Below are 22,796 nucleotides of genomic sequence, written 5' to 3'. Positions count from 1 at the left end.
AAGTACCATAACCATAAGTAGATTCTAAGGAAAACTTCAGAGAATCGGGGGGTCGTGATGAAGCCCCACTGGGAGGTATACACTATGAGAAATTCTCCATTTTGCCAATCCCCACTTTCTCCAAAATTTTCCTTGGTCGAAACAGTGGCAACAGCGGCAACATCATACATCTTGACATATAATTTGACTTTGACAGTTTTCCCCTACCTCGTTCCCTGTTTGGATTTCTCATCATCGACAAAAGCAAAATTACTGTTTACAGTAAAAGTTTCGTTTTTTGGGCGTCGTTCCTAACAATTTTTATCAATTTAGATGAACTTTATGCTGTTTTTGACTGAGAAATTCCATCAAAAACCAAATTTATCATTTACTTTAATACAACTCGACTGTAAACCCATCCCTTCCATTCATAAACTGAACGTTTCGACCGAAGATCGGTGTTTATTTTTGCAGGTCAAATCGACGTTTTCTCTCGTTTTCCCTTCAGGGATTTCAAAGCTACGATGCCTCCTGTAGAAGTGGGTTCCCAAGCGGTAAGTACCACTCCAATTGTCTACAACTTCAAATGTAAGTCAGGTCTGCTTAATATGGCATTACATTACAGTATTATTGTTCCACTCCCTGTGATGGTATACTTTTCTCTGAAAGGAAGTAGACTGAATTCTTCAGTATTGTTCTAGTTCTTTGAAGAACTAACTCATTTCTAAATAGTCTGCTTAGAAGTTTCACTTTAATTGCTGGAAATAATGGTTGTTGTTAATCCAATTTTACAGGTTGAAGGCCTGGTTCGGAATCTGATGCTTTCTGGCCATGTTGGATTTGATAGCCTTCCAGATCAGTTAGTTTCCAAAAGTGTTCAAAATGGATTCATATTTAACATAATGTGCATTGGTAAGTTGATTTTGCACTGCTTTAAATAGGTTTAATGTGAGAGCTAATATTCATAGAAGCATAAAAATCCATTTAGCTTTATGTGGGTGACTTATTAAGTTTGCAGCTTGCAATAGCAGCAATAGTTTTGAAATATTGTGTTTCCTTTCTTCATATTTGACTGATTTAAATGCAAGATGTCTTAATACTATGTTTCATTGTTTAGTTTGCTTATCTTTTAATCAGTGACTAAATGTGACTATCAGTTATCCAGTCTCAGTCAACCATACAGTTATCAATATTAGTAACTTCTTATTATTTCAAATAACTGTGATAACTGAGATAGATTATATTAGTAAAAGGGCTAATAAAGTGGACACCCTGCATATTTTTTGAACATTTGCATATAATTATAGCTAATATGAGCACATCTGATAACACTATAGCAATTTTTATGAGTAAAATGCTAGCAATAAAGAAGGCCTGCTTCCTAAGTTCAAACATCATGTACAAGTCTCATAATTAACAATGAGCGTTTTCAGGCGAGACCGGTTTGGGTAAATCAACCCTTATGGATTCATTATTCAATACAAACTTTGAATCAAATCCAAGTCCTCACACTCTACCTACAGTAAAACTAAACGGACATACATATGAGCTCCAAGAGAGTAATGTTCGACTCAAGGTACATTAACCATTCATTGCTGTGTACTTAATTCTTTTGTTAACAATAATTTTAGCTTACAATTGTTGATACTGTTGGCTATGGCGACCAAATCAACAAAGAAGACAGCTTCAAAGCTATTGTTAAATATATTGATGATCAATTTGAAAATTATCTGCAAGAGGAGTTGAAAATCAAAAGATCTCTTTCGGCATTTCATGATACAAGAATTCACACTTGCTTGTACTTTGTTTGCCCTACTGGGCATGGTTTGAAGTCTATTGATTTGGTTTGCATGCAAAAGCTTGACCAGAAAGTGAATATAATTCCCATAATTGCCAAGGCAGACACAATTTCTAAAACAGAGCTTCTGAAATTCAAATCTAAAATTATGGCCGAACTCCAAAATAATGGAGTACATATTTACGAGTTTCCAGTTGATGATGAATCAGTTTCAGAAGTTAACAGCTCTATGAATTCTCATATTCCATTTGCAGTAATTGGCAGCACAGATTTTGTAAAAGTTGGCAGCAAGGTAAAACCCTTAATGACAAAAGGTTTTACATTGTTAATCCAAATTTTTAGCTTGTTAGAGCCAGACAATATCCATGGGGTACTGTTCAAGTTGAGAATGAAACTCACTGTGACTTTGTCAAGCTTCGAGAAATGCTTATCAGGACCAACATGGAAGACATGCGTGAAAAGACGCATATCAGACATTATGAGCTCTACCGGAAGAAACGATTAGAGCAAATGGGTTTTTCAGACGTTGACGCCAACAACAAACCAATTAGTTTCCAAGAAACTTTTGAAGTGAAATGGTCCAATCACTTACAAGAATTGCAGCAGAAAGAGGATGAAATGAGGCAAATGTTTGTGGTGAGAGTGAAAGAGAAGGAAGCCGAATTGAAAGAAGCGGAGAAAGATGTGAGTTTGATTGATGTATTACTTAATATGTTAGTTTTTGGTGTGTTTTTTAGCTTCATGCTAAATTTGACAAACTGAAGAAAGACCACACAGATGAAAAGAAGAAAATTGAGGACGCTAGAAAGAAGTTGGAAGATGAAATTGTGGAATACAACAGGAGAAAGGCCCAGTACCAACAGATGGGCTCTAGCAGTCACCACACGCTAACTCTGGGAAAAAGTAAGAAGAAATAATCTGATTATTCTACTAATATATCATACAGGGCGATGATTCGTTTTAATGTTACAAGGCAGTTACTCTAAACGTATTTATAATGGGCAAAAAATATGTGTGCCTGCTGTGAATTAGTTTAGAGTAATTGCTTTGTGACACTAAAAAATTCACCCTTAGACCTTATATATTATATTTTTATTTACATTATTTTAAGCCAAAGTTTTTAATATGTTTGCAATCGCCTGCTTTTGCTTTTGCATTTAATTTTTCACAAATTTCTATTCAGTTTGATGTTAATAAACCGAAGGGTATGGAGATGGACTGATTTGACCTTATTTCTGTTCTTTATTTATTAGTTTATTATGAGGTGCATTGGATTTTTTCTTGTGTGCCATTACTTACACTTTAATATACTAATATAACAGTACGTTGTAAGTACTAGATTTTTCGGAAATCTAGAATTCCTTCATTTAGTGTTTCTCATTTTTCATTGAACTCCAAGGAATTTTGCAACACAATAATGGGAATAGAGCTACACTAAACAGAATTGAACAAACTTAAAAGAAATTCTCTATTTTCTTGACTCGTCGAAATGATTTATTTTGACTGTAATTTTCAGTATATTTGATTAATTCAAACTTGGGGATTTTTAAATGTTTTTTTAAGGTTTTTAGCTAAATGTAATGAGCTAGTTTTTTGGCCGAGATCTTCAGTGGTTTTACTAACGCGTAAAGTTTAGTTTTTGATCGTGTTTTCTATATTTAATAGTTAAATTAAATATTATTTCTTTTACATTTTATCTGTTTTTGCATATTTGGATCCTTTCGAAATTCCTGGCCGAATAAAGAAGATAATTAGGAAAACAGATCAATATTTTTATTTGGGTTACAAAGTTTCATTCGAGGTTCACGAAATATTTTCATTATTACGGCGAACGTTTGCTTGAGGAAGCATGTGCTGATTTTGTATTAAAATAATCATACTTTAACACGAATAAATTAAAGACATATTAAGTCTCCTTGTTTTCTTAATGTGAAATTGTTGCAATTAATGTTTTTTTGGGCATCTAAATCATGGTCCAAATCCCGTTCACAACTGCGGTGGATATTATTGCAGATGACAAAGTAAAATGGCTAAATTCGTAAAGTAGTAAACGTTCATGCTAGAAAACCATCACCTTCCGTCAATTTAATTTACTTCTATCGGTTGGTGAGTAATTTTGAAAAACCTGAAAGGACTTACCTTTTCCGACATTTTTATACCCGCATAATAAATGGACCTTCACTAATAATTTACATTTATATTGTATTTAAAACAGGATAAATAACTACACAAATGACCACACTATGATATATTTCTAATGTAAATAATTTTGACTAACTATAAAGGATGTCCTTAAATTTTTTGCGTAAAACCTGACCATAGATACCTAACGTAGAAATATGATAATTTAACACAACTTATTTAAACCAAAAATTAATGATTCTTGAAATACAAGAGAGCAAAGTAATTTTTTTCTAAAGTTAACTTAAGGTGAAAAAGCATGGGAATGGCAATTCCTGAACGAGATTTTGTCCAAGTAGAATCATTGTAAGCGAAGTAGTATTAAAAAAAATACTTTTAAAAATTTAACCATGTTGCATTTCGTTCTATTTTAACAATTAAAAATTTTCAAGGGAAGATAATTTGTGTCAAATAATCATATTTTGATCTTCCAAGAATCGGTGGCAGACGTTTATACAGACCATTTAGAGAAAGGACAGCCTGTATATCCATGTTGGTGTCTACTAATTTTAGCGATTACATATTATAGGTGTATATTTGTGGAATTAACCAAATTGGGCGTTTAAAAATACAAACTATTCCTGTTTGCCAATTTTAACTCTGATGGTAATGGGTACACGTAATTGTAATTGTAATACTGTCTTGTAATATATTTACATGCTTTAATAAAGATGACTCTTTATATTAAACTGCCGTTTCACCTGGTCGCACTAACTTCGCAAACCTTTTGTAATACGTATACTTCCTGGAAAAGTTTTGTAATTTCTCAAATTTCGCTGGTTCTGCGTGGGTGCCGGCCCTTTGATGATCCTAAAAGAGAATATTTCACTGCACTGTACAAACAATGCACCTAGAAACGCTTATTTTTTGTTAAAGTTGAAGTACTTTTCATCTTTCTAGGTTTTTGTCGCGTTATGGCATTCTTCATAACAACTTTTACTGGAAACTGCATACGCTCCTTTTAGCACTAATTATTATTTAATTCAGTGAAAAAAATTGGTCGTATACATTAGGCTAAAGCTTTATTCAATTCTTTGTGAGGCAGTATTTCTATTTCTACTAGCTATTGCTGTATAAGCTTTTATGGTGTGGTGCTCGCTCGATTTAGTTTTCTTGGACTGAAAAAGTGAAAACGAATTTTCTCTTCTTTTCAGAAGTGATGCATAAGTTTATCTAAGTCCTCTGCCCTTGACGGCGATTAACTGAGAGGTTCAACGAGATATTTTTGTAGACTAGGGTTTATATCGTGCTAATTTATTTCTTCGATTTAAGAGTAAAGGATAGTTTATCTATAATTTTCGATATTGAGAAGTATTATAGATTTTAAGTACAAATCATTACCACATATTTTTATATAGCACCTATACGTTTAATTATATGTTATATCTAGCAATGTTGTAATGTATACTACTAATTATGCAAATAATGTTTTTACTAAGTTGGGTAATTAATATACGATTCAACGAAAATAGAAAGAGCTTTAAAACGTAGTTCTCTCTATGTGAAGTTTTGGTAACATTTATTGCAATTTTTATGTTAAATGACTAAAAAATTCTCAACAGTAGTAAGCGAGACATTTTAATTGACCTGGCAATTGTTGATCTTAAAATTTTGAAAGTGTAGCTGTCTACTGAGTATCAATGGAATTATTCGGAGGTGAAAGAAATGTCGGCGAATACGCCTCTTACTAATTCTTCCTCAAGATTGATTTAAATAAATTTTTATTGGTTTTTCCCACGATCACTTACGAAAATACCTATAACACGTGTTGAATAAGAGGTAAAAAATTAGCATTAAGCTTTATTTGTGCCTTAGAATTAAAAAGTGCTAGATGTTGTCCAGTCAGAAAAGAACAAATTCTCTAACATGTCGCCTCTAAAATTGGGGCCAATGAAACGGTATTTTTCCGCAATGGCTTCAGTGTTGGATTTGCGATGTATTGATCTTGAGCTCGATTTCCAGCCCAGAAGATAATTTATTTTCTCTTATTCCGATTAAAAATTTTTTACCATGGAAAAAATAATGTACACAACTTGCTAGAAAACTTCTCATCACACTCACGTGATTGACGGTTTGATCTGCGGCTCGCGAGCAATTTTTTACTATCGTATGTTAAGAATCGGTCTGTTCGCTTGTTATGTAATGTACTATTTCATGCATTTGAGCAAAACTTTTCACCTTACTCGGGATATGACATGATGCGGAGTGATTAAAAAAATAAAGCTACGTGCAGGAATTATGTATCAAACGATTTAATTAGTACAAAAATATGCACAAAATCCTACAGAACCTAGGAAACCTTACAATTTAACCGGTGACTATTAACTAACTACTATGTGTGGTTTGTTACCACCCAATAAATCTCTCTTATCCGTACGGTTACTGTTATTACTATCGATTTGCACTATAGGTTTATTATTCCCTAAACGAGGGATGTTTTAGTAGGCAAAATTCTAGAGGTAAAATGTCCAGCGTTATTTGATCCGCATACTTCGGTAACTTACTCAAAAGGCACAATCTTTGAGCGAACTTGGTAGAAATGAATTGAATGGCTGTCGCTTCCTTTGAACAGAGATGTCTAATAGAAGTATGTTTGGTAGATTTTCGCAGTTAGCAATTATTTTTGTGGATGTTTTCCTCAATGTAATATGCAATGGTAGATATAGAACGGTCGATTGATATTTGTAAAAATGAAATTAAAAAAAACCTTTGTCATAAACCTTTTAGCTCCCATTCCATGAAATTGGATACGATATTTTCCACGGCGTGTTTTTTTTGCCCATTTGACTTTCTAACTCTGGAGCTCTTTTTTGCTTTCACTGACAACTTTAATTTTCCTATTCAAGCACTTAATATTAAATATGAGGCATTTTATATTATTGTTTTGAAACCTGCGTGAACCGAACAATAATGGAACTAACTTGAGCTAGAAGCAATTTAGACAATGATATCAAATTAAGCGCGTGAACAATTTCTGATATGTGAGACACTTATTTTGAAATATTAGTGTTAAAAAACAGTTTGCAACCATTAAGTTGATTTTTTTTTAATTAACGCAGGTGATAGTTCCAGCTACTTATGGTACTTCGTATTTTTGGTCAAGGAAGGGACGAATATTTTACTTGGAATCATCCTTTTTTTAGCAAGACTGTACTATGTCAATTAGTTGCAGTGCGTTAATTTTGAAAAAAGTTTTGAGTTGTATATTGGTACTATTTTTCGTCAACATCCTTATTACTAAAACTCTTATCGTTAACCGATCAACAGTGTCTAAAATAAACACATAAGGTAATAACAGCTTTGGAACAGGCAACTTAAAGGCGCGTGCGCAGTGCTGGGTGCGGGCACTAGTTCAACGTGTGACTGATTCGCGATTTTCGCATGGTGGGGGGCTGCGGTACTTCGCCCTGATATGCAGATATTTTGAAGCGTCGGTTGAGTCCCTTCCGGGACCTTCCCGCATTACCACCTTCACCTGACATGGATCGTGACGTAACAGGAAGTGGTCCAAGGTATCCCAACCGCCTCCTACGCGGACCATCATATGACGTCCTTTCAGTAACTGAAAATGGAGGAATTTTAATTGATTAATTTGTGTCTCAAGAAGGTTATTTTATTAGTGTGTAAGATTGAGAATTAGGACAGAACAATAAACGAGATCTTCAATATTTTAGCTTTTCCATTATTCTAGGCGATGTTCCAAAAGAAAAGTGAAAGTTTTGGAGCTTCAGGAGTAATGATTTCTTGAAAATGACGTTTTCCCAACGTTTTGATTAAAGTCAGACAGTGGGAGCGACTTGCCGAGATATTCATTAGTAACGAGCGAGATCGGCGCTATCTGCTAAAACGTGTTTTTCACTAATTCTTCCCCATATTACTTAAAACATCTTTGGAATTGCTGGAGGCACTTTGAGTGATGGCTTGTCTTGATTGCAAGTTCCTTCACATTGAGTTTACAAGCGCACTGAAAAGCTAGTACTAAGAGTTATTTATTATTAATTTTGTATAAAAACTTTTTGACAATGGTGAATGTAAATTATATCCGGACTGGTAGCGCCACATATGAACAGTTATTTGCAGTTATGCATTTGCGGATAGGGACACCTACAGTAAAGCGCCATCTGTCAGAATGCGTCATCAACTAATTTTCTCTCCGTGTGTTTTGAGAGCTTTTTGACACGATTTCGCGACTTTAAGGGCTTTTTTGAATGTACATCCAGGGATAGCCAATTTAATGATAGTAAAAAACAATAATTAAGAGATATTTCTTTCTTTGAGCGAGTCTGATGTCAAATAAATGATAAATTTACATTCAAAATTCTAAAAGGGCTTTGTGTAAATTAAAAAAAAAACTTTTTTCGATTTCCAAGTACATGTTTAGATATATATCGTGTTTCCACTGACGTGGAAGTACAAACATATTTTTTAAGGAATTTTCAATTGTAATATTCTATTTAAACATCGCATTGAACCTTACCCTTATGAACACATTTTTGCCTGCAATGTTGTACTTGCCCTCCCCCACTTTCCGCACTTGCAACTTTTCACATTTCCCATTGGCACAGTTGCAGTTGCGTTGCATCAATCTTGCAGCCAATTGCACTTTTCTGTCTAATTCCGTGGTTAAGCTTTGTGTCGGAGTATCACCGCCGCCTAAAATTACCTTTCACCACAACTGCAAAACTGTATAAATCGATAACAAACCTTTATTAACCATATTTCTCCTGCTTGAATCAACCACGTCCAAATCTGGATCTTCTGGACTGCCTCTGGACCATTCATCTTCAGTGTTGTCGCTAGGTACTCCATCACTAGCGCCACTAGTTTTTACCATTGATAGGGAGTTTTGGGCGCTATCGCCTAAAAACAACAATAGCTTTGTAGAGCTGTTAATTATTTTATTGCTACTAACCTGATGCTCTAATGTCCCTGGGATCCTGGATAAGCAGTACGTGGGGTCCGGTATTCCATCGTTCTGCATAGTGCGAAATCGCAGATGTCGATCTGCAAATAACAGATTCTCATGCGTAAACTCCTCATTTTCTTTTTAATTATCGCATACTGTCTTACCGACTATGACTCATTTTATAGTCAGACCCATTTAGCCTGGAACTTGCTGGGGCTGCGCGGAATTGCCAGGAAAGCAGCGAACTGGGACCTGAATTGTTGCTTTCCTCTTCTGCTATTTCTTTTTCCAGTTGCACCAGCCCTGGAGGCTCTATGCCGTATTTCGTAGCTATTCTAGCTACTTCCAGGAGACACAGAATGACGCTGCGTGGCTGATTGTGAAGAACTGGAGAAGTAATTTAAATATGAGGTTGAAACAGGCGTATTGAAGTGTCAGTTACCTAAATCGTCGCTCTCAAAGAGCAGATTTTCGTGAACTGCGAGGGATCTGCAGAATTTGAGGAAGTTTGCGACGTTATCGCGGGAGAAAAAACTTCTTCGCTTGGCCTTTTCAAAGCATTTACCTCGGACACTTGGTATCATCTAAGAATTTGAAATTTACCTCTGTGCTATTTTGAGTATTTGAATCTCTTACCGCATTTACCAAACCTGAGTTTACCATTTTCTTAGCCTTATCGCAAATTATTTGGGCCAAGTGGCAGAGGACAACCCCATTGTCTAGCTCCGAAAGGAAGTTGTCTCTGCTTAGGTAGTCTATTCCTAAGAGGATTACAGAATCTTGTATATCTCAGCGTCTACCAATGAGCCCAGTTTGGACAATTTAGCACAATCCAGTACGGGTCCCATAAACTTCAGCAATATATATACATAAATATATATATTTATATATTAATATTCATATTGGCATTACATAAATTAGAACACTAGAACCATATATTGCCATGTCTTTATGCATGAGTCCAAGTCACCGTTCTTTAATTAAATGCTACTCAGTGATTCATAATTATGTGGCATTTGAGAAAAATATAACGTTAATGACAAGGTACATCAAGAAATCTGTGCACGATCCGACCCATTGACCTAAAGTCAAGTTTACACCAATTTACATGGAATTATGGTCATTATTACGCCGGTTCTGGCTCTAATTATTTAGTCCTGTGTCACGCTTTGTGACGAGCCTTCACTATTATAGGGCTAGACGTCACATGGCGGAAGTGCCCTAATTAGATCGATCAGTAACAGTAGTTAAACGACTTAAACTATCGGTTTTCTTTTACTAAGCTTTGTATGGATGAATCGACCGCGTTCAGAATTGTACCCATTTTGTAGTACCAGAAAAACTGCTTTCTTGTCTACTTAACATAAAAGCATTAATACTTAGAATACTATGTATTACACAGGGCGGAATTGTTCAGTTGACATGAATATGGTCAGCAGTGGGTCTGAGGATACGTAAGCTTCGATGCAAAGCAATTATGTGTTTGGTACTGCTTACAACTCTGAATAGTGTCAATACATCGTATATTATTGTCGTACCACAATAGTTTCCCCAACGAACTAAAGTTGTTTGTTTTGAGAAACCTTCTTTTAGTTCTAGCTTCAGTCCAATCAAAATTACCTCCCAGCACAGCACGCCATTGCATTTTAAGTGTTGAAAACAAAATTTTCCAGATTAAAGAAATCCTTTACAGCACAGAGGATCCATTAAATAAGTCGTGTACTACCGACCTTGGAAATCCAGCAACTTTCAAAATTCACTATTTAAATTGAAATTTTTGTGTTTTTTGATTCTTACGCCTTAAAAGTTCGCACGTCCTTGTTTTTGCGATAAGACCCTTCCTTATAGATTTTTTACTTTTCTTGGCACCACAGTGGTGTTTTTTTGAAATAATATAAAATTAGGATTTATGAATTTAAAGTCCGTGAATATCATTAGCGTACTGCGTTCCTCAGAATCGGCAAAAGTCTCAGAGTCTGCAATTTTGACTTTTTTTTCAGGTTTCAGCTCTTTACCGTGCAACATTTTAATTTTTTTTTAATTCGAAAATTCCTTTCTGTAGGACATTGAATTGGTGGTTTCAGATCCCCACATCAAATTATAGAGTATCCCTTCATCGTTTGATATATTCATATATTATGTTTTCAGAGGTTTCGATATAAAACTATTTTCTAAAATTATAATTTCCAATTATATTTTGTTCAAGTCCCCGCGTGCTTCACGTTGAAATAAATCCAGTACGCCTCTGTTTTTCTTCTCCGTGAATTCTAAGTTTCCAAATTTGGTTTGAAGGCTTTTATTTAAAAGCTTTTATCCGTGCGCCCCTGATGTTCCACATTATGTGCATGTTTTTCAAACGACAAAAAAAAGCCTTTACAGGCCGGGACGCCCTAAGGGTAAATGAGCCGTGGAGTAAAGCAAATTCCTGTCAGTCGGTCGTATGTCCGCCACTGATCATGGCACTCAAACCTCTGGATCTTGCATGCGATTAATTGCAACGCTTTGATACGCGATTTAACTCGATTAGAAGTGATTTAAATTTAGGTTAACCATATTAACTTCATCGTGCGTTAAGGCTTTTGTTTATGCCCTAATTAGATCAAAGTTGTTTTTAAATGAGTTGTGCTTAGTCTCGTTAAGACCAATAGTTCGCTTGGGTCAAAATGGGCACACAGACGATATTATTCGTTCACTTAAACGCCTAATGGGCCGGGGTCGTAAAACTCTTATACAGCCACTAATTCGATTAAGCTAAACTGGGTTTAATTTTAAAATGTATTAGAATAGGTGCGTTATTAAAGGTTGAGGGTCTGAACAGGGCATTCGATTGTTTTAGTAGAAATTGAGGCTTTAGGTTGAACATAACAAAGAATCGACTGAGAAGCATTTCTTTTGGATTCACCAAATTTTCACAGGGGATACGACTAACAACCCCCCTTTAAATAAGCCTCCATGTAACAATGCGCTTTGATTGATCATATCAACAGGAAAATGTCTCCGATCTGTTCACATGTAAATGAGCAACGTGAATAATAAATCCCCATAAGCCCAAGACCTAGCCGTACGTTCGTAATAAGGCTCTCTGAATTCATTATGACTATCTACACGTTAAACCACCGACGACATCAAAAGAATAAGAATATTAAAATTCTCGTCTGTCCTTAAGCTTTTATCATCTCGCATGCAGTGATCTGCTCAGCCCTAGCGGTCTTTTCCTTTTACTTTAAGCATGATTCTCATATTATGATATTTAAATCCACTTTACTATGGTGTCAGTTTCGGGTAATCTTGTTGAAATAAGCCTTTAGTATGTAAATAGCAAGAACGGATCTTCAAAAAGAACGGCAGAAAATGGTCACTTCCTCTGAGGCCCGATGTGTTTAGGTTTTAAAATACTTTTCTCTATTTATAGGACCTCAATTATTACGTTCATAATATCCCATAAATTTGAGTTTGTCACGTGAACTGCTGAAGGTGCAGTATCAGGCAGTGAAGTTCCCTATATTGCATGATTGAATATCTGAACGTAATATTATTTTTCAAATTATTGCCCTAAAACTGGCACAAGAGCTTCCACCTTTGATTTGCTGACTTGTAATAACATCAATCGATTATTGAGGGATTTATTCAATATTAGTCCAAGAATGAAAGAAATAGGATAAAGGACAAAGGTCCAGTGCAATGGTCTTAAATCGGGAGGTTATCGGCCACACGAGATCTGTTTGGTCGTGCCCCTATCACGAGCTTTTAATCTTTATTCTACCCGAATTTATTTCCTTTGGTGGAAACGGTTGGCGCGGCCGATTACGCTTTTGGACTTCATAAAAAGCACATACATACACATGAAAGCGCATGTATGACTGGAGTAACGAAAAAATAATTTGAAAGTACCTCTTTCGTGTAGTTTGTGTTTAACCCTCAAGAGCACTACTAGGCAACGAAATATTTTTCTAGCTAGAACTGAATGTATGTGATTTAAAATGATTCGATTACTTCGGTTATTGTTGAGAACTCTTGAGTGGATGGGTCCAGTATGGTTCAAAATTTGAAGAAATTCTCAATTAGGTGAATTCGGGTTAATTTAAAAATTTGGAAATTCGATTCTAGTCAATTCTCGCCCTGACGAGTATAGGATTTTCACCTCATTCCAGTATGAAATTGTTTCATTCGAAATTGAGAAATTTCGAGCCAGCTCTGTTGCAAGAACCCCTAGGAATTGGTGATTAGGTCAATGCGTGCTACTTCGAAATTTACGAAAATCCAAATTTCCTCATGAGCCACTAAATATGGCAGTAAGAAACCCTGAAAAACTGGATAGTGGATGTTGGTTTGTTGCAACGAAAAGTGAAGAAACTGATGAAATAGATGACAAGAAAAACCAAATAAATGCGCATCGCAATAAGAGAATATGAGGATCTCTTTTGCCTGAATTCTCGCACGCTCTCATAGGTGTCCCAGAGAGTGTGGCAGAGGTAAGTCTTGGAGAAATGACTAGCGATGCTTTTGAAGAAGAAGGTTGATACAAGAATGAGGGATTGCGATAGTCTACTAAGACATGCTATCGAGTTCTCTCAGCTTACGGAGGATTTGAATTTAAATCAGGAACAAAACGGAAGGAATTCACAGCAATTTAAACCAACTGCAATTTCCTTCAATATTTCCAAGAAACCCGCCGTGTTCTAAATTTTTTCCATGACTCCCAGAACCTCAACTGACATGAAATGTTTGCATTATGCAAGAACAACAAATGTGTTAGCCCTGTTCTTGCTGTCACAATAAATTGACCACATTGGATAGACGTCTGGTCATATAAAATTACATTATACACAGAGGCATGGTTCAAGGGTGCAACCTAACCATCTAAACATGCAAACCACATTCGGTTATGGCAGTATGTAGATTGGCAAAGATACTTTGCCTTGACGCGTCGCGTCTCGTATTTCCAGTCATTCTTGGCAGTATCATCTGGCGAAGGAGATGTAAGTTAAGTAATCAAGGAAGCAAATATTTTTCTAAAAATGCCGTTAGTCACAATTTCCTTTTTTAATGTAAAATGGCAGGGTGGTGACGCCGGTGCTTCAACCGCAATTGATCAGAAGTTCGACTTTGTGTGCGCAACCAACACGCGTCGGTAACGGTCAAACTATATGAACCAGGAAGTAAATATTTTCCTAACAATGCAGTCAGTAAAAAAAAATGACCGTCAAGTGGCAGGATGGTGGCATCGGTGGTTCAGTCGTAGCTGATTGATTTGCTGGAAGTTCTACTTTCCGTGCCCCATAGATCAGGCAGCCAAGACGCAGCAGCGACGGCTCAATTATGGAAACAAGGACGTAAATATTTTTCCAATAATGTCACGAGTACCAAAAACAAAACTTTTGACCGTGAAGTGGCGGAGCGGTGGCATTGGTAGATCAGTCGTAACTGATTGGACCAAGACCCAGCCAGGAACGGTCAACACCTTAGGAGCTATGTCGCTTTGACATCATCATTACACCATTTCATGAATGTTTTATGCACAACTAGACAGAGTGATAATGTAAATCTGCATCGGCTAGTGCATCATTTGCCTTCCATACCATCACGGCATTCATTTATTGTAATTTCCATGGGTCACAATAGTCGCAGAACCGGTGCATAAACTGGGGCTCCTTAATTAGGACATTCGTATCTGTCCATAGTCTGTCCACGTTTGTTTCTGGTAAATTACATTACTTGCCTAAACACTGTTAAAGTATATTGACCTGATGTTGACACTCGAATACCGAAACCTTCACGGTTAGGCAGACTGAATAGTAATAATTATCGGTTAATTAATGGGGCGAAGAAGTACTTTCCCTGAATTTCTTTATTATTTAATAGAAAAGCTCGTTGGGCCATGTATCCCAAGAAGTATTGTTAAACAATTTCCTTCGGAATTTATGTCACACTTCCTCCAGTTAGGGGACGAATTTCCTATTCACATTAAATCGTTAAACGCGTATTTTTTTCAAGCGATTGTCTTTTACGCATTGTCATTGTGTGTTATAAAAATTCATTAGATAATAACAATTAACCCATGTCAGGCTTGAAAATGAAAGTTGCTCATAGGAAATAAAGGAATTCCGATTTCTTCTAGGCCTAAAAAACCAATTACGCACAGTTAAACAAAATCACTGATTACTGTCAGTCAATAAATAAGAGATTTACGTTCGCCATAAGCGAGAATGGCATAAACTGTTAAAAGCCTCCAAATATGGAGATTTGAGATATAACGCAACCTCCGAGGGATTTTATTGCATTATTTATTAGATTTTCCATATGCGCAATCTCGCCTGTAATATAGGAATTGTATAATGCACCCGGCTAATAAATTACTTCATTTTATCACCGTCGTGCTCCCATCTGGTCATCAGCCCCATTAACAAAGTTTATTTTGTAGGTGTGCCCCCGTTGATCATCACCATCATCAGGAATTGTCGTGTAAATATTCCATACGACAAATAAGGCACTAATGCGCTTAGACGAGGTTAATTTTGGGCGTGGTCGCGGGCTTTCGTGGAACGGTAGAATGCGCCCATTGTTAACTATGCAGAAAAATGCTTTTGTATATGGTCTGTTAGGGTGACGCCACTGACTGACATGCGACATGACCGTAATTCATTGTGTGAGGTCACAGAGCCGGTAAAAATATCCGCATGCACCATACACAGGGTGTCTACAGTAAACATACGAAAAAAACCTTCCTGCCGGTGGGGAAATGTCCAGTTGCTGACATGTAGCCTGCGAAACTTCGAAAACGGTTCTTAATCCTTTCTTTACATTCCCAAGAGCTTTTAATATATTTAGTACACGCTTTATATTTTTTTCACAGAGAGCCATATAGCGTGCCCTTTCGGTTCAATTTCTCTTCCTGAAAGCGAAGTTTTTCCGGTCAAGACTCGAAAGTTGACTTAAGGGATCGGCAAAATCGTTTTTCTGATCGCTGTAATTTTGCTCTCTCGATCCCTCTGGCTGCGAAACGATCGTGTAAAACTGTGAAAAATGCCATTGTCTTTGCAGCCTAAAATGCACTTCACTCGGAGCTCGTAACCTAATGGTTATTTGCATTACAACGACAACGTAATGGATGTTTAAGTTTCTGGCCCGGAAAGTAGTGTTTTGCTAGGTGAGCCCAGTCCATATTAAGGGTGAGCCGTGGACGAGGACTGGACGCATGGAGAGTTCTGCTGGATACCTTTTCAATTTTTCGCCTCGAATCGCCAATTTTCCTCATTCTTTCCAAGTCTATACCCCTACGGGAATTTCGAGCACATCTATTGACAGGCACGGTCCGTTAGGAGCATGTAGACGCAGTTCTTGTAATACCAGATTTTGACCTATTCCTAATTTTTCTGATATTTCACACTTCGAAAGGTAGCTTTTCTAATACTTTGAAGTGGGAAAAACCCCCACGCACTAGGAAAACTGCCTAAATCTAAAGCACGTCGCCATGGAGCGTTCATCCGGTCAGTTTTTTTTTTGGAAATGGCTTCAGTCAATTTTCCAGTATTGTATTCCTCAAATCTCGATCCGATCTACTGGTAAATAACCTGAATTAACCTACACATATTTTCGACACTTAGGGAGAACCAGCCGGGCTGAAAATATGAAGGTTAAACCAATATGGGCACTATCTCCTTTCAACGGGTTCGATTCGCAGTAAATATCTCGAATTTGAATAAAGGTAAGAAGCATTTTAACGCTCACTTCAATTGAATCCCGTCTAGTTTGGCATATTTTTTCCTTCCAATCTTTAGATAATTATAATTGCAGCAACACCGGCTGACACCTAACATAAACTCTCGCTGGTAACTGTTCTATTATGCATTTTATTTATGGGTTCGTAAGGACTGTTTTATGCATGTCCGCTCTTGAACTCTTTGATGTTTTCTTCTAAACACCCACCATCATAACGAATGACATAACTAAGAACTCTGCAAAGCACTTACTTAAGGTTTTATTGAGCCAGTCGGCCAAATCTTCCTTGAGGGGATCCAACTGCCTCATCTGCGCCGACATCATCCTTTCGGAGTACTCTTCGGCCAGCTCTTCTTCGGGATCTGGCCTGGGGAATCCCACGGAGATTGGGCCCCATGAGTTTCGGTTGCGAGATACGTTGTTTCGCCCAAACGCCATCTAGAAAATCATTAATTATTAATATTGCAAAAGAATGACTTTTTTCTTTAATCTGTAGAAAAACGTCTTTGTCGGTCGATGGCTTAAGAGTTGAGATATTTCGACCACGCTTTGATTATGGAATTATTTGGAATGCTAATTTAAAGACAATTAGCCACGGCCGATTTGGTTTTAAAAACAGGAAAGGTGTAAAGAAATTCCTTCTTTTAGCATAGTCAAAGTTGATTACCAAAAATTGGAGGTCTATTGAATACATAACTTAGATTATTTCAGTGATTTCTAGTATGTATCATAGCGGACTCCATCGCATCACTAAAATCAAACTGCCGCAGAACGTCTGCCTAAAGTGGTACTTAAGGGCCCGACTCTTCACATAAACAAAACTTTTTTCGTACGTTCGTTGTTTACTATGTTTTTGTTGAATATTTTTCCATTAATTTTACATTGGATACATCACTGTGGTGGAGAATGAAGCAGAGGCGTAGATACGTGGGTGGCATATTGCATTGTTTTTCGCGTCTTGATTAATACCCATTAATTACTAGAATTGTGCTACAATCAATCATAAAAAGGTTCTCGTATATGGACGACAGCAATGGAAGCTGTGCTATTAAATTTTCTTCGAGGAAAAGCACGAAATAAGAGGTCAGTACTTGCAGTTCTATCGAAAGCTAGTGGACTTCGACGATTTTTTATAACCTAAATTAGCCACTTTATCCGGATATTCTCACTGTGTCTTCATGTAATCTAATCCAAAATGTAAAGCCATATAATGGAGATACAGTTCTCTAAGTAGCGTCAATAATACCCATCTGGAATGTAACTTTCGATAGGAACAGTTTAAAACAGATTATATTACATGCCTTGGCACTTGCTTGGCTCGATGTTTGTTTATGGGATCTTCAGGAGTCGGGTGTTTAATTTGCTTTTAAACTGTTTGAATCACACGAGCTTTGTGAAAATCGAGGGGGAAAATTGTCGCTGGAGTTCACTCTCTGACGAAACAACAGCAAGTGCGTAAACAGCATTTTTTTTCTTTAATATGAAACTTCACCTCTTTCTTTTTCGCGTAAGTAAAAACTTCTGCCTTGATGAGCAAACAAAATGAGCAGAAGCTAGTCCTCGATGCTGTTGACAAAAGTAATTAGAAACTTTGTAATATTTCGGAAATTTCTCCCCTTTTCTCTCAGTTCAATGCGACTTCTGGTACTTTCTCGATTTTGATGGGCGTGCCTGCAGTGCACATTTATTGGGAGTGATCCATAGATGACGCATTTCGTTTCTAACGGCAAATCGAAATTCTTGAAAATTTTCCAAAATATGTTGCAGCCAGTTACTCGACTTCATTAAATACTTGGCCTTTTTAGTTTTACGTCCCTGATTTTCGTTATGTCGAAGCATAAATTTAAACTTGAGTTCCTGAATTTCCTTCAGATCTCACACCGGCTCTCGGAACCTGAAGTGTTGCCCAGCAACGCTTAAAATCGAGGACGTCGCACTTTCCTCCAAAAACTCCTTTTTGAATTTGAAACCTCGGTACTTCGGAAACTTGAGGAGACAATACGGAATGCCTCGTGTAGACTTGTAAAGCGGGTTCAGAAAACGATTTGTTGTGGTTCTCGGACGGATTTCTCCTCTTGTTCCGGAGATACCGAGACTAATTCTTCATTCGTCGGAAGCAGGCACGAAACAGCTTCTGTATCACGGAAACTTAAAGAGCAATGCTTGAGAAGTAAAGTTTTGATATAACTTTGTAGGTAAATGGCTTCGCGTCTTGAATTACATTCGATAATTTCGTGGTAATCATAGAGTAACTGGGGACCAATCTAGTGCGCAAGGCTTTTGCAGAAGTAATTCCTCATTCTTAAGCAAGTTAAAAATTCTGAAAGTCGCAATAAAGGGCTCGGCAATTAAATCCCGGAACGATTCCGAGTAAAAATCAGAGAGAATTTGTTAATTAGTTGTTCAGTTAAAGCTAAATGAGTACCTATTAAGACATTTACTTTTGTAACATTGGCAGTACCTACTCGTAACTTAATTGGATTCATTATCCACTCATTATCTAGTTTGATTGGGTTTTTAGAGGAAAATCCGCTTTCTTTCAATAAAATGATATTTATTAAATAGTGCAACAATAGGTAAAAGCCAGCGTGTGCAAACGGGAGCTTTCTTTCCGATCATTTTTTCCACCCAGCAAAAACCATGTATGCAAATATCCAGGCTTTGCCACAAAGGAATTTCACACATGAATTTATATAACAGATTCGATTCTTAATTCAATTAAATAAAAATGGAGTTGGAACAATATATCTAATTAATTAGCAATTAGCATGAGATGCGCTTCAAACGCTTCTCGGTCTGATTGTTATTCGACGATTTTAAAAGGGAAAAATGAAGAAAATGCGTTCGGTAGAGCTACATATTTGGTATAAATGATTATTTTTATGCAACGAATATCTATTCAGAAAGTTGCACTTGCTGTTCTTAAGTGTATCTCTCATCCAAAATACACACGCTCATTAACTCCTTTTGTTTTGTTTATTTCGTTTCTATTTCCACTAGGTGTGTTATAGTTTATTTAGTTTTACGTACAGTTTTGAGCATCCGGTGCTAACCACATGTTTGTAAATATAGATCGAGATGTTTGTCAGAGATGAAGTTATTTTTGCATTAATAATGCCGAAGAATATCCACAAATGTAGAAAGTTCTCGTTCCACGGCGAAGAAGTAAAGATTTTCGACTCGACTAGGTATCTTAAATATACATACGCCCGCCAATAGCGGCGACTTATATATCATCATGGATACGAAATAATTAGGAACTGCTTATTTTACACTCTGATTACTTTTTACGAGGGGTATAACGAGGCACGCCATGTGTAAGCGCATAAATCCGTATGTAACATCATGCCAAATGAAACGACCATCATTTTCTATTTGGCGAATTTTTCTATGAGAGACTCGGAGGAATCAATTTCACGGTGAGTAACCGCAACCACTTTTCGATATTTATTTGGAAGAATTATCGTGAACCAATGTTCATAAAAATAATGTGAAATCTGCAATTTTCCCATTATATCCGCACTGGTACCCACAAGAAATAATAATTGATTCGGAAAAACAGGGAAAAAAAAATAAAGGCCACATGAATAATTTATCCAAAAAAAGATATCGGGCAATAAAAATGGAATTGACAGTAATAACGTAACGCCATCACAACGAATCCCTAGGGGCAGTAGCTAGCCTTGGTCGGGCCTCGAGTACCCACCTATCCGACCAGTACCATATAGGGTGCTCGATTTTTACGAAAATTTATCGACAAACCTGTAATAAATATGTCTTTGGGCTAGATTTCATGTCAAGATTTGTACGTGGAAGGCCCGGATTCTTATGCCGTTTAAGATAATTGAATTATTTGCACGCTTAGCTGGGACGGAGAATGGGAGAGTGATAACCAACTTCGGTATCATTTGGATCATACAGAAGGAATATGCAGATGACTCTATTAAATCAGTGGAGTGCTGCAGTTTCCCGGGTTCCGAATGGAATAGTTTCTTAATCGTCGATATTCAAAACCAAATCGCTTGGTTGGGTCAGCCACCCTGTGAACTGACCCAACCAAGCCGGTTGGGTCAGCCAGCTAACCGAGGTTCAATATTGTGGCAGCGGACGATTACTAATGATTGGGAAAGGTACTGATTTTATTTATCGATTTATTATTTTTTTAAATTATTAATATGATAAATAAAAAAGAAAAAAATCTTTCCACGGCAGGTTTCTCTTTGGGATGCTAATGCTTCTGGACTGTTTCTTCCTGCCAAGAAACGTACCTCCATAAAGTTAAGATAAGAGCAAAATAGCAATTCTTCCCCTGCAAAGAATATGCCCGGAAAATGCATAAGAAATGTGCGTATGGAAAGGAGGCTTTCTTGAAAAAATGTAACCTTTTGAATTGTTTGAATAACGGTTTTCTCCTCTTAATAAAATTTAAAAAAAAACTATGCAATAATCCTGCAAGAAAATTAGAGTTTTACCTCTTTCTTTGTCAAATTCAGCGGAGCCGAGCTTAAGCCATAATTGAGCAACTTGGCTTTAAATGAATAAAGGATTTGGCACATTTTCACTATTGGGTCACAGTTCCTGTTCGAAAATTCTTGACTTAAAAACTCTCTGACGAATTTGGGACACCTTTTAAAGCATCTGCTTTACCAGTTTCTGAGATATCGTCCTTCAAAATTTAAAAAAGAGCTAAACGTAGAAACTTTGTCCATTGGAAGATATCGGAAATATTTTAAGATTATTGAAGTACAACGCTTCGCTTATTGCTATATGTCTGTTAACTTCCAGTGTACAGTAATCCTGGACATTCAATTTTTGGTATATAGGGTCTTTGGACATAAGTTTCCTACAATTAACTTGGCTAAATGAGAGAACCTGAACTACCATCTGGGTGAATTTTTGTTCAAGAAAATTAACAAATATGTGAAGACTTCTTGCCGGTGGAAATTCACTGATTGAGACATGTTCAGACCCTCGAGACTTTCCACACATGCCTGCAGGATTACGAATGCAATTAGTAATTGAACTATCGCGAAAACGGTTTGAAAAATGATTTTTTTTCTGAAATAAAAGCAGCGGAACTGGAGATATAGACTGCGATAAACGAGAAAAATGAAAGAAATTGATTTTTTTTTAATCGGGCTATTTCAGGAATTAAGTCGTATTGCAATCTTCAAGGGCCTAAAGGTAAAAAAAGAAGTTTAAACATTTTTGACTTAAATGTGAATACGTAATGGAAACTGACCGATCGGGGTTCCATTTCAACCCTTTAGACGCCACACAGGGGCTGGAAAGATTGAAATTACTTTTTATTGAACCCTCACCAAAGTATGATGGTATAAGGTTTGAGCATATCACGTATATAAATTGTGAAGAAAAAGCGGTGGAGAGCTCAAACTGTTTTGAAAATCAGAAAAATGAGCAATCTAATGCATAGAAAACCCGTTTCATGGATTCAATGGAAATTCATTATGGCAATTATGTTCCTGCCGTGGAGAATATACAGTAACTTCGTAAATTAGTGTTTAGTGCGTAGTGGTTAACATGCGCTTTTGAGTAGGCACATACTGAACATTTGTATACATACATATATTTACCTCAGATCTCACAGGCAGAATTACCACTACAAGGTCCAGTCAAAACTCAACTTTTCTCACAGTATTTTACACACTAATCTCAAATATTCGGAATTTATGATGTTTTGTCATAACTAACAAGCAATATCTGTCAAACTACCAAATTGGTTATTGTAGAGAGGGATACTAATTAATGCAGACCATCATTAAGTTCCTTCATATTTAATGTTAGGCGAAATAAGAACAAGATTGCTAATTAAAAAAAAAATTCCCGAATGAACAAAATTGACCTAAATATTAAATTACTTTTACCTTTAACTGACTTCAAACTAGCCCCGGTAAGCGGTAAAACCCCTGACAAAAACTCCCCCTCGTGCGCTATCAGGCCCAATTCCATCCGGAGTTCAGCATTTTGTCCTAAAAGCTCTTTGAGCGACCACCGCAATGAAGGCAAAAGTTATTAATTAATGTTACAAATTAATTTGAAAATTAAATCGCGCCGGTACCGACAAATGAGAAACAAACATAGCGGCTACATTCTTCTACATACGCGTCGTGCAGACTGGCAACTAGGTCCACCAAGTGCAAGCTCTTGATCGCGCTTTTACGGTATATGCATCAGGAGCTTTCAGCTGTTGTG

General features: G+C 36.7%; 2 protein-coding genes and 1 long non-coding RNA gene across 6 annotated transcripts; 1 reads left to right on the top strand and 2 right to left on the bottom strand.

Moving 5' to 3' along the window:
• The first annotated feature begins 100 nt into the window (after positions 1 to 100).
• Positions 101 to 5,522, top strand: Sep2 (septin 2). Of its 3 annotated transcripts, none has more exons than XM_066291094.1 (7): positions 101 to 533; positions 774 to 891; positions 1,413 to 1,555; positions 1,611 to 2,069; positions 2,120 to 2,461; positions 2,515 to 2,680; positions 4,859 to 5,001. In XM_066291094.1, exons 1-7 carry the CDS (start codon positions 504 to 506, stop codon positions 4,921 to 4,923), a joined length of 1,323 nt encoding a protein of 440 aa, XP_066147191.1. In that variant the 5' UTR covers positions 101 to 503; the 3' UTR covers positions 4,924 to 5,001. The 3 variants fall into 3 exon arrangements, with proteins under 3 accessions (XP_066147191.1, XP_066147194.1, XP_066147192.1); XM_066291095.1 differs by lacking the exon at positions 4,859 to 5,001 and adding an exon at positions 5,113 to 5,522 and having other exon boundaries at positions 122 to 533; XM_066291097.1 differs by lacking the exon at positions 4,859 to 5,001 and having other exon boundaries at positions 119 to 533; positions 2,515 to 4,628.
• LOC136344035 (uncharacterized) lies at positions 441 to 690 on the bottom strand. The gene is made up of 2 exons (XR_010732898.1): positions 603 to 690; positions 441 to 553 (listed from the first exon to the last, which is right to left on the bottom strand). It is a non-coding gene; the product is annotated as an uncharacterized lncRNA (long non-coding RNA).
• A 672-nt stretch (positions 5,523 to 6,194) lies between the features above and the next one.
• Positions 6,195 to 22,796, bottom strand: LOC136344031 (growth arrest-specific protein 2-like). Of its 2 annotated transcripts, none has more exons than XM_066291093.1 (9): positions 22,469 to 22,796; positions 16,835 to 17,021; positions 9,501 to 9,625; positions 9,307 to 9,448; positions 9,029 to 9,251; positions 8,871 to 8,962; positions 8,663 to 8,818; positions 8,436 to 8,611; positions 6,195 to 7,520 (listed from the first exon to the last, which is right to left on the bottom strand). In XM_066291093.1, exons 2-9 carry the CDS (start codon positions 17,019 to 17,021, stop codon positions 7,311 to 7,313), a joined length of 1,311 nt encoding a protein of 436 aa, XP_066147190.1. In that variant the 5' UTR covers positions 22,469 to 22,796; the 3' UTR covers positions 6,195 to 7,310. The 2 variants fall into 2 exon arrangements, with proteins under 2 accessions (XP_066147190.1, XP_066147189.1); XM_066291092.1 differs by lacking the exon at positions 22,469 to 22,796 and adding an exon at positions 17,251 to 17,377.

The sequence above is a fragment of the Euwallacea fornicatus genome, chromosome 16, assembly GCF_040115645.1.
Source record: "Euwallacea fornicatus isolate EFF26 chromosome 16, ASM4011564v1, whole genome shotgun sequence".
Lineage (NCBI taxonomy): Eukaryota > Metazoa > Arthropoda > Insecta > Coleoptera > Curculionidae > Euwallacea > Euwallacea fornicatus.
The sequence above is the reverse complement of the archived record's forward strand: the minus strand, read 5'-3'. Positions and strand labels throughout refer to the sequence as shown.